At 37.9% G+C, this 12781-nt stretch overlaps 1 protein-coding gene across 2 annotated transcripts in view; it reads left to right on the top strand.

Moving 5' to 3' along the window:
* The window catches only part of LOC102228829 (AT-rich interactive domain-containing protein 1B-like), a 196106-nt gene that overhangs the window by 58136 nt on the left and 125189 nt on the right, over positions 1-12781 (top strand). For both annotated transcript variants that reach the window (XM_023353033.1, XM_014471447.2), the window contains exon 4: positions 8644-8748. In XM_023353033.1, the coding sequence (XP_023208801.1) occupies positions 8644-8748 (105 nt within the window). The remainder of the gene's footprint in view (positions 1-8643; positions 8749-12781) is intronic.

Below are 12781 nucleotides of genomic sequence, written 5' to 3'. Positions count from 1 at the left end.
TCGGCCAGAATTTGCCACTGTTTTTTCTCTCCATCTTTTCTTCCCCCCATTTTGTGATTTATGTTTGTTTTTGTACTGCAGAGCTGCAATTCAAATGCAAATGAACAAGAATGAGAGAGGTGTTTTTTGGAACGGTTAGGACAATCATAATGGCTCAAAAATAAAGGTGTGGGGTGGGGGGGAGCGATAGTTAGCTACGCAGCACCCTAGGGGCCTCATTTAGCTGCCATTTGTTAGGAAATGCCGCTACATTTGTTCCTGGATTCAGACTTCACAGACCGAAAGAGAAAACAGACAGTACCCCCCAAAAAAATGTCACAGTCACGCTCTCCAGCACACTGCCATCGTCTCTCAGCGCTTTAGCAAAAGTCATGTGGGTGTACACTAGTTATAACAGTATGCCAAAGCAAGTTGAAGTGAAAGGGTGGTAGGGCTTGTGGTGACAGGGACTTGCAAAGCGTGTGTGAAGTGAAGACGGGCTTTGATTTGATTGGCTTGTGTAGGAGAATAAAAGCAAAAACCCTGGCAATGTTAGCTCCATCTGACATCATCCCTGAGGGAAAGCCCGTACAAATGCAGAGGAGTGTGTTGAGTAAAGTAAATGTGTGCATATTAATTTTCCTCTGAGTCTGTGAGTGCGTTTATATATTTTATAATGTAGACATTCCTCGTGGTTGTGTGTGTATGTGCTTGTGAGGATCTTGTGTCAGAGCTCAGGTCTTTTCTTGTAGTCACTTTGAGCTAAAGGTCAGGGGGATTGCTGAGATAGAATCCAATCTGAAGGACACAGCACTAGAACAGGCCCTGCTACAAATGGTCCTATTAAGATAGGCTGCAAGCACACGCAAACTCACACAGCTGCACACACCACTTGGTGTTAAAAACATATACTGATGCAGGCGATGTGTTGTACACATCTTTTTCCATTCTAACGGTCACCTTTTACAGTTACATGGGCCTGCAGTTGGTCAGATTGTCCTATAAAAAATCAGAATGTAGAAATTCTGTTTAAAATAGATTAGAAAACACTTTTGTAAAAACATAACACATTAGAAAGAAAAACTGCTTTTGAATATTATTTTAGAAGCAGAAAAAAGCCGTAATCATTGATCTCGCTCTTGAATGTTGTTTCAGGCTGATTGGTGTTGGCTTGTCGCCATATCTGAACCAAAGCAGACTGTTGAATATGGATGTCCTGGTCCCCACCTCCAACTTGATGTGAAAAGCTGTTTTGTGCAGTTTTATTTTTTATTCAACAAGGATTTTGGCGCATTTCTCTTGTCAACAGTTTAGCCGATATGAAGTTAAACAAGTATGTTTTTCTATGGTAATGATAGAACAGGAAGGACTGTTACAAAAATTTGGTTATTGATCTATGACTGACTATCAGGGCTATGACGAAAGTAAACATATAAGAGTAAAGTCCTAAAATCATGAGAATAAGTCAGTGCTATGACTTCTCAAAATATTATGACATGATTCTCATATAAGTTTATAATACTCTGTGATAATTGATCATATGGACATCAGAGGCTTCTTGATTTTTAAGTAGGACACAGTGAATACATCACCTTGCAAAAAGTATTCATATGCTTTAAACCCTTAAAACTTTGTCAAATCAATCTTCATATATTTTGCATAATTTTTGTGTAACAGGAAATAAATGTCTTGCATAACTGTGAAGGACAGTCATACATGGTTTTCAAAAATGTTAATAAAAGTATCTAAAAATATGTGGCAACACTCGGCACATTGAGGTCTCGAGATTCAAACAGCCAATTCTTTGCAAAAACCATTTAATTCTATACGGAGAGAGTCTGTGAACATCCATGTTACACTGCAGCTCTTCTTGGTTTTAGAAACTTTAGAAACAATCCCCTTGACGTTTAGCTCAAAGTGACTTATAAGTGAATATTTTGATCTCAGCAAGTCATATTCAATAATTTAAAATATTGTGGAAAAGTTTATTTTAGTAACTGAATTAACTAAGTGGAGCATGATTAATTACAAACCCCTTTTTCCTGTTAATTATGATAATATCTTTCCTACACGTAAATGAAAACACAACAATTAAGAAATGAAAACACAACAATTAAGATTAGAGTATTACATCAAAACAAGAAAAACAACATTTTAATACAGAAATATTGTCTTAATGAGTTATTTTTGAATCAGACAAACAAAACTCATTGGAGCTCATATTCTAATGTATTGCATATTACTGTATGTTTGAACACATATATTTTTGTGTATAGTCTTTGAATATTGGCTTCGGGTTGGATACACCATCCATGGTGAGTAACTTTCCTGTTTTCACATGGGTGGTCTGATTTTCCTTCTCTAGCCAACTTATTACCCCAGCAGGGTATCTGATTACCGGCAAGATATAGCTGTTGATTGCCAGAGCTCTCTTTCAACTTTGGCCATCTTCTCACAAACTCTAACCACCTTCCCTGTCCCCCTGAAGATGATCATATATGCTTGTGTGCAAGGGATGTGGTGAAGTAGTGTGTGTTGCATCCGTATGGGAACCTCTCTTAAAGAGATGCAATTAAGCTTAATTTTTAATGAATATTAATGGCATTAGCATGGTATTTGATAGAGATTTGCATCTGCCAAGGTGCAGGGGAAAGGAAGATGACTAATTTATTTGGTAATCATGAAAAGAGCAGTGGAGACAGGGAGAGATGAGGAAGGGAAGGGTGGATGTGGCATTGATGAAGACTGAGAAAATGGAGAGGTGTCCCAAAGGTGACGAGGGGAAATTCATTTAAGAAGAAAAACCTGAGAGGAAAATGTGTGGACCAGCAAAGATGAAACATAACTGAATGATTTTGATTCTTGCAAAGATGAAAACTTTTGAAAATGAAGCAAAATGGAGCAATGCGACCACAATTTTTGTTTTGCACACAAAGTTTTAAAAAGCAAAAGTGCCGAGAGCAGAACAGGGCTCTGCACAAGGGATTAAACTTTAAAAGCTGAAGAATTAAAAAATATACATATACTGTGACAAGTTTTGCTTCTGTAAGGCACATCCAATACTGACTGTTAGAAGACGAAAGATTGAGCTTCACTTAACATCTGGGAATTTTGTTTTGGTTGCTTTCTCTTTTTCATCCAATGACATCAAACGCTCACATGTTGTCATGCCAGTTTCTCTGCTTTTCTGTTCTAAGAGCATGAATTGAAATTAGGAAAACGTGGCGAGTGCCTCACCTGGCTCCCCTGTCAGAACACGTGATTGGCAGCCAGCCAAAAAGGTGTAAAAGAAGTTCCTTAAATGAGGTGTGAGTGGCAAAAGGAAAGTGTGAAACTGATTAGTGTTTGTGTCCTCGTCTGCTAATTTACGACCAGAGAATCTAAACAATGCAAAAACAATTACCTTAAAAGCTGGGTTATGATGCAAGCTACCTTTAAAACCGAGTTTGCTCAAGCTTTGGACTGCAAAAAAACCCAACTGTCTATGAGCGATAAAAACGCATTTCTGCTTTCCGCTCCCTGCTTGACTCTCACTTGCGCCTGATTTGAGTTGCTGGTGCAATATTGATTTACTTCTGCATAAAACCTCTCCGGCTCTATATATATTACACTGCATTCAGAAGTCATCTATTCAATCAAATCTAATATTACACTGCCTTTCCACACAGCTGTCTAATAGCATTTAACTCACAGTTTGATTCCTGCATTCCCTCATGTACTTCAAACGCTTTCCTTCAATATCCTTCATTCGCTTCCACTATGCCAAGATGAAGTCTTTTCAAAAGCACTGAGGATGAATGAGTGTCGCTGCGAGTGTGTGCGTGTGTGAAGACAGGATTAGCTGTGGCCTTAGGCTTAAGGTATGGAGTGGAGTGTATTTTAGAGGCTTCTAAATTAGCTGGGAAATGGGATTTTGAGACAATGGACTGTAAAAAAACTCAAATGAAAGGACGCAATTGCAGCACTCCTTCATTTGGTTTTTATGTACTTTTGCTCTCACTTTTTCAATTCAGTTTTCATCTTTTTTCTCTAGTCAGGGATTCACAATATCTCTGTTTCCTTTGCGTCTAACCTTTCAGACTTCTCTTTCATCTCTTTGTATCCCGTCTTCTGTGTTCATCACATATTTAACTGTTATGATGTAAGAACATGAGCGTAAACAGTAGTAAGAAGCTAACCTCACTTTGACCCACTTAAAACCCCCAGAGTACACACACACACACACCCACGCACACGCGTGCACACCCCCACGCACACACACACACAAACACTAGAGACTCACGCCTGTGTAAATATTGAACTTGAGTCAGCAGCCTCTTTTCTATTCTCGGTTCCCTGTGTGTGTGCATTTTTCTTCATGAGCCATCCACATGTGCGTCCACTCATCAGAAGGCCACCACACATCTTCCTGTCCTCTCTACCTCCTGCCTTTATTTACCTGTGGAGGTGTATTTGTGTCGGCACAGGCCTTCTACTTCAAACATGTCCAGCCATGTAATAAAAGGCTAATGTTGGGCATGCATCTATGATGTTTGTGTGCACATATAAACACAGATTGCTCAGGGGCTTGACACAGAAGCTAACATAAAAAAGATCTTCTGTGTTGTGGTCCTGTTGTCAAGCATCTTTCAGTGCCCACCCACTTCTAGGACAATATATGGTCTTCTAACTGAACCAGATCTGGCAGTTACTGCGGTTCACCTCCGGCTATCAAACATGTTTAGGAGGGGAGTGTGTTCGTATTTTGTATTGGAATAAAAGTTGTTGTGTCCCAGCATGTTATATTATGCAGTTAAGTGTAATTATTATCATTTCCAAAGTTGATAGATAAAAATTGATTATGAAAGGATTTTTTTTACCCTGTTAGTTAAATGACCGACAGTGTACAAGTCTAGTGAAACCTCTTATATACATGTGCGAATAAAGTCAGATTCAGATCCAATTACATGCAGTCTAGTGCTTAGAGTCTGCAAAACAGATTAATCGCAAAACAATTAACTGAACAATAGAGTTCAGTTAAACATTTAATAACAAATGGTTAAAAGTTATTGAAAGAAGCCTAGACGATTGTAAATCAATGATTTTGCAGCAATCCTTCTTTCCAAACAAACATGCAGTGACGGGGTTGGAACAGAACTCATTTAAAGAAAAAAAAGAAGAAGAAACCTCTGGTGGTGCCCAGACTATTTGAGACATGAGTGGAGAGTAAGCAGACACAAAAAACAAAGGGAAAAAAACAAAACAATGTGAGTCCAAGGAATCAATGGCATCAACATCTTCAAGTGGCTTCAAAGGGAAGTAACTAAAAGCCGTAACCAGGAGTACTTGCTTTGGGAAAGTATGAGCAGACTGAGCAAAACATGGCATCTTGAACCATCAGTTGCTTTTTCCGAGAAGGAGATACAACTAAAATATTGCACTGAGTCAAGTATACTTTCCAGAGAAAGGGGGGGAAAAAAGTGTGTCAAAACTAATAAAAAATTTTGTTGAGGAAAGAAACATAACTTAAGACCAAAACACTGTGGAAGGCCCATATTTTTTTAGGAAAGACATAAAATACAAACAGTTTGTGTAGCTGATTAAAGCAAAACTCTGCCAATGCTTTCTTTAAGAATAGAAACACAGTTAAATACTGACACAGCAGGCCAGATGTACTTTCTGTGAGAAAGAAAAATGAAGAACATGCAGTTGATCACAGCAAAAGCTCTTTCTGTGGCTCTGCCAAGGAAACCCTAAGCCAGGAGTGCTTTTTGGGAAATTAAAATGGATTGAATGCAGAAATTTGATGGCACCAATAGCTCTGTAATGTTTCTACAAAGAAAAAAAACACAACTTAACACTGAAGCACTGACCCATGCATACCTTCAATGAATTTAAATGAGAATTGAATTAATGGTAATGGCAGCAGTTGCTCTGTGTTTGACCCAGCCAAGGAAAATGCTAAGATAAGTTTAGCATCACTGACCTCTATGTTCTTCTATGGGAAAGAAACAGGAAAGCTGTCATCTTTTTCTTTTTTGTTTGTGGCATTATTCAGTTCATCTGTGACTCGGTCCCTGAAAAAACTAAGCACTGAATCATTGACCCAGGTGTACTTTTTATTGAAATAAAAAGCTGTTACTATACTTATGGAATAATGTGTACTCAATTCAGGCAGATATTGCATTTAGGGAAATTTTTATACAGTTCTATTTGAAACTATAACTTGAGTTTACTATTTGAAATAAGGAACTTTTATTCAAATAGATTTCAAATTTAATCAAGCAATTATCAGACCATCATCAAATTGTTAGACGAATAAAACAATTATCAATACACGTGTGTCATTTCTACTTTATTTTGAAGATGACAGTTCACCAAGTGAAAATAGTGCATAGGTCCAAATATGGCTACCATAACCTTTAAAAATCTTAAAATATGAGGTTATAAAAAATGTGTCAAATTTGTCAAACACAAACAATCCTACATTTCCTTTAAATTTAGATTTCAGTGATGGCTCACAATGGCTGTATTTCACCTGATAAAATCAAATCATGATATTAACTCAACAGTATTTGAAGTTAGTTTTCAGTCATTTATGGTCGCCATTATTTTCCATATTCACGACAAAAATGCAAAACGCCATTTGATAACTTTTATTGATGGTTGAAAATGTTTATATTTTATATGCATGAGAGGTTCTGTGTAGCCAGACTCCAGTTCCCTTTATTTTACTGAACAAACCTGAGTCCAGATGATGTCACCTCCTGCTAAAAGACCTGCCTGGTTACCTGCCCTGACCTGAATAAGCCTCTTTCACTATTTTATATCAGTGAATGCAGAATGTCTGTCCACCCCAAAGATAACGACAAAACATTCCGAGTTTTTTATGATTATTTTTAGGAATTTAAAAATAATTTGCGAACACAATATTTTGGATTTACACTCTGAGATAGTAAGGACAGCCACAAGCATGTATAAAAACTCACACGTATAGGATTTAATTTCACGGACACTTTGACTTAATTACAAGTAATAATTGGATGAATGCTCTTTACTATTATTAGTAGCTATTAAATGAGTTTGTAAAGGTTTGCATAAGAGAATGAAATGAACTCTTTAAAAGGTCCAGATCATTCATTCATCATTCATACTCATCCTGAAGCTAAAATGACTGTACAGTTAATAATAGACCGGTTTTCACATGATACATCTCCTGCTGTGAAGGATTATCTCCTGCTATAAAATGATATCACCTTGCTGACAGAAATATTGCCCACCTACTACAGAATAATCACACCATGGATAAGAAATCAAACTGGAGGGGAGAGATGGATTTTGAGTTGTGTGTGTTTCACATAAACACATGGTTTTATGTGTGTGCGCACGCGTGTTGTATTTGTTTGTGTGCGTGAACGGCTGTGTGTGATCTCTCGCCGCGACTCGCTGATCAGTTATCACTAATCCCTCCACTCAGAGCTCTTTAACAAGTTGCCATTGTGCTGCCGACACTTTACATGATGGAGGAACGACCTTCATGGTGAATGAAAAGAGGCAGAGAGAAGGAGGGAGAGACTCAGACGGAGGGAGCGAGAGAGGGCAACACCTCCGACAATGCAGAGAAAATTGGTTTACACTAGATAGGCTTGTGATTACAGAGGGAAAGAAAATGACTTGGATTGAACAATGGGACTGAGTGCATGTCTTGATGTGGGTTTGTATGTGAGTGTGCATGTTTGGAGGATTAGTGGGTGGTTAGGCTGGATTTGGTTGAAATGAATTGGTTGGCGTGATGTGCTGATCGGTGTGCGTTCGAATGAGGTTTCTGTGTGAGGTTTCTGTGTATTCCTTCATACAGAGTGTGCCATTTGCGTTTTGACTCCATCTAGCCAGGAATGTCAGTCTGTTACAGCCTTGTAAACCTAAGAATGTCTAACAGTTTATTCTATCCCTTCAGCACTTTAACAGTTGTGATGCTCCTGCCTTATTAGCAGCTTGTGGTGTTGACAAGCTGTATTTATGAAGTCACTGATTTTTGGTATGAAAGGAAATGCTTGGTAAACATCCTGAAATGTTACATGTTTAAAAAATAAAACATGTAAAATATCTTCCATACTTTTGTAACATGTTCCTCTTTTTAAGAGAAAAAGACCTGTGTTGGGATACTTATGCTCAGGGAACCAGCCATGAATTACTTACCAAAGTTCCAACAAACTCTTGTTGTAGAAAAGTAAAGTTTAACTGACTAAATGATTCTGTTACATTTATTTTGCACAAGTAATCTGGGACCTGAACAATTGACACCAGTGATCTGGATAAAAACTTTGTTTTGATAGGATTTTTTATTTTATTTTATTTCTTTTTTTGTGCCACTGAATAAATGTACTCAAATTAGATGATTGACTTTTCTAAAGCTATAATTTAAAAATAAACTTGCTGATGTTTCAGTTCATCCCTAAAAAATGCCCAAACTTTTAAGAGATTTTGCAGCACATTCAGTCTCAGTTTTTTTTATTTGCAGAACATAAACGGCAGAATAATATATCAGAGATGTTTTTGCTATTTTATATTTCTGTCTCAATAGAGCATTAAACAGAATCAAAAAGAAACTTTATGTGTGCAAATATAACTGCAAAAGTATTTTATTTTCTTTTTAATGTGTCTTCTTTTTGTATATCATGTTAGGAGACTCAGCAGGAAAGCTACAGCATGAGAGGACCTGCTCAGGCGAATTCTGGGAAGACCAGCAACGAGGACGGAGTCGCCCAGGACCGTCCTTCCAGTCTGCCGGTGAGTTGTTGTACCATCCCAAAAAGCACTGTTGTTTTAAATCTACACCGCACTACAGGAATTTTCAGATGATATAAATACACTTTACGTTTTGAAACTACAAAAAGAGATAAGGACTTTTTTTTTCTTTCTACAATATGTAATACAGTATATTACCATCTGACTCTGCAATGTTGGCTTAAAGCTCCTTTGTCTAATCAGAATCCTCTGCTCACCTTATGACCCGCTTCTTTGTCTGACATCTCAGGGGATTTGACTGCTCATGTCAGAGCTTACGTCTGTGTTTTGACTGGTGTTCATGCCAAAGGCAAAAAGGACACTTTTTATCTCGCCACGGCCCAACAGCATACATCCACTCTCATAGACACAGACACACACGCACGCCCACACACCCACATGCACAGACAAGCATATGCACCAAGCGAAGACATTCTTTCTGAGCACACTCGAACCCACATGCGCCAACCTCTTAATGTTTGGCTGAGTTTTTTCAAAAAAATCGTTGAGCAGCTTGACTGGAGGAGTAATTGAGAAGAAATGGTGTGACCAGCTTGATCTGAAGTATGAGGGTTGCTCTGGCTTTTTTTTGGCTCCACTAATTGCTTTTTTACGCCATCATTTCTCTCCCAACAAATAGACATTTGCAAATGGTCGCAAATATTGGCACTGCTTGAGGTGCGTGCAGTTTAATTTACCAGATACTTTGGAGAAGCCCCAGGAGTGGAGGAATAAACTGCAAGAATAAAGTAAATTAAGTGTGCAAACTCCAATTAGGCTGTAAATTTCTCTTCATACCGGTTCGTCTAAAATCTGTGCACGCTGGTCGTCTCGACAGACATTGATGGTTGACTTTTCTTTGTTTCAAATCAGTGCTGACTTATCTGTCATTTGTCGAGGGATTCCAAACTGGTAGTGAGACATACTTTCTTCTCTTCTGCCTTCCTACTGCACTAATAGTGTGTCATTTGGCTTCATCTTGGTGTTTCTTCTTTTTTCTTTCATTCAATTTCTCCCACACTCTTTTACCCGCTCTCCCACCTCCCATCTCCCCCTCTAAAGCAGCTCCATGAAAGCTCTTTCGCCTCCTGATGCTATAATGAGAAACGGCCTTGATATATCAATGTGTGAATCCGGAGCGAGAGAGAACAAGAACAAGCTGAGGAGCCACAGCAGTCGCGGGGGCCGATCTATTTGAACCGGTGCCACTATCACCCCGTTATTCCCTCACCACTTTAATCCCGGCGTTTTACCCCTTTGGGTTCTCTGTGTGTTTTCACATCTCATCCCGAAGCACGTGGCTTGCAGAGATCCTAATCGGCAGCAAGTTTTGATGAGAGACACACAGAGAGATGGAGGGGGGGATAGATAGATGGTGATGGAGAGCAGGAGAGAGAAATTGCTCCGCATTTTGCGAGGCTCTTCTAGCAAGCTGTCACGGTGGAGATGTAACCACTTTTTTCTCACTCTATCTCTCTCTCTCTCTCCCTTTCTCACTCTTTCGTCTGCTTTTGATGTCAGATCTAAAGCTGCTGTCATCCTTTTCCCCACTTCTCCCTCTCCCCCCTCCCGTTTCTCTCTCTCTCTGCCAGGAGCGAGGGAGAGCGGGTCGGTGAAGAGTCATGTTTTTGTTTTGGGATGAGTCTGTCGTGTGATCTGGCGGGATTTTTGAAGATAGACCAAAGGGAAAAAAGGCTTCAGTAACTTACACGACTCAGAGTCATGATGTCTCTTATATCTTTTGAAATGTAATTTTTTGGATATACATCACTGCGCAATTATGTATTGGGAGCTTTTCTGATCTAAAATCAGTTCACTTAGTATACTAATTACTTTAAAGCAAATATATCTTTAGCTCATGATAGATGAATGGTGTTATTTTGATTTATTTCTGATTCTCACTCTCGATATGATTAAGCTATTCAGTCTCTAATTACGAACTAACATAGTTTTAACATATGTTGTTAGAACTAACATATGTTGCCCATATCTAGAGTAAACTGTCTAAAATCTGTTGTCTTAAAGGGTAGACTCAGATGGGATGCACTGCTGGTTAAATAATAACCTTTATTAATTGTCTACATTAATTTGATACAGGACAGCTGCCAATAAAATCGTTTTCTCTATTGGTCCTAGATGTGTTGTTCATTTTGAAACTGATTATGCTTACACCAATATGAAACCCAGAGAAGAACTATAGAGCTGATGCAACTTGGCTTGGGTTTGATTTGCTGTTCTTATTCAGCCCAGACATGTCACGTAAGAAGCCCACTGTTAGCTCAGGCCCACTTTGTGCTGACCTGGCCTGAGGTCAAGCCATATGAGGTCTTCAGACGTGTTGCTGGTGACAATGTTTCTGGTCTTTCTGACTTTTTTTTTTTAAGACAGTTGTGAAATCAGATAGGTGCTAAAAAGAAAATATCAACATTGGAGATAAAAACAAGCAAACAGATGTTTAAACTTGCCTGTAAAAATTTATTCCCCTCCCTAAACTGCTAACCTGTTGTCAGCACTTCTGCTTTGATTTTGTGTGGGAATCATTACAAATTTGATTTAGTTTCCCCAGTCAAAGGTCATAACTTTGGAAAGACTCTTATTTGATTGCTTTTCTTTCATGCCATACATCAGAAATCGCGGCTTAGATTGCACAGGGACTTGATGGAATCATGCTTTTCTCGGCTGAGTGGTGCCATTTTCAAAATTGCTCTGATTTCCCCAGGATGTGTGCAATTGCTGGTCAATAAAGGTAACATGTTGGTTTGCTGGCATTATGTTGGAGCTGGAGCACGTGATTGGCACAGGCTGCCCTGCCGTCTGCTGCCTTGTTATTTCCAGCTGTGTTTGCGAGTGATTATTTGTATGTGGGTGAAAGATCCAACCTTTTTTTTCTCTCTCTACACCATGCTTTCTCCACATCATTCCTTTGTATCTGTTGTCTTAAAGGGATAATTCTGGATTCTTCTTTAAGCGAGTCCCAGTTAAAAGTTTATATGCAGACTAATTTGAGAGGGACCAAAAACTGAAACTGAAACTTCCACAGAAACCTATCTTCTCTGTTTAATATCTTATAATTTGTAATCAATTTAAACAGTTTTGCTTCAAGCTGTGTTCAGATACAAAGCTTCTTACAAAGCCCCAGAAATCTCTAAAATAAGGTAGAGGGAATTAGACATTCGCCCCTTGAGTGGTGATTTTATACAAAACAAAATAGGCAACTAAATACGGGATAAAAATAATTTAGTAGTGTGATATATTTGTTAAGTAAATTACAAGTGTATGTACATTTTGTACACATTGGGTTTACTATTTGTAGGTCATTATTATTTTTAAAAAAGTGATAGGAGTGGGTCTATCACAAAGAATTTAATTAATTTTTGGAGCAATGTATTGAAAAATTCTTCAGTTGTAATATTTAAAACGCTGTTTTAATGTTTTTCTTTTTTTTTTTAAATCTCTGGAAAAACAATAATATGGTGAACCAAATATTTATCAAAAAAAAAAACACCCCACTATTGTAACTAATTTAAAATTAGACACACTTTTCCAACTTTTGCATGCATTACTTTTAAATAGAATAAAACATTTAAATAAAATTAAGGATAATTTTAATTCTTAACATGGAAAGTGTACCAACCAACATACAGCATGAGCTGTAACAGAGTGAGCAATAACACTTTTCACTTGACTATAAAGGTCAGTTGATTTTCATTAGGTGATGCATCATCCTTTTTAGCTTCAAAATGAAAGCTTCATGTTTTTGTTCCTCTGGTCTGTTGTGTAATGACATATAAATTGAAAAATATTTTACTTTGAGTTCATTAACCTTAGAGCTCAGTTTTTATTAGTCATCACTCATTTACTTGGATGGTTTTACCACCTGACATTATTGAGGTTGGTGCTGCCAAAACATAAAACAATTATTGGGATGGAGTAAAACTAGAATATAATATATGTTGTAAACAGATTCAATTATTTAAGAAGGAGATTATTTATTCATACACAATAATATGTCAATGACCCATCTGCACAATATTAG

This window comes from Xiphophorus maculatus, chromosome 19 (assembly GCF_002775205.1).
Source record: "Xiphophorus maculatus strain JP 163 A chromosome 19, X_maculatus-5.0-male, whole genome shotgun sequence".
Classification (NCBI taxonomy): domain Eukaryota; kingdom Metazoa; phylum Chordata; class Actinopteri; order Cyprinodontiformes; family Poeciliidae; genus Xiphophorus; species Xiphophorus maculatus.
This window is presented reverse-complemented; position numbering and strand designations above follow the sequence as displayed.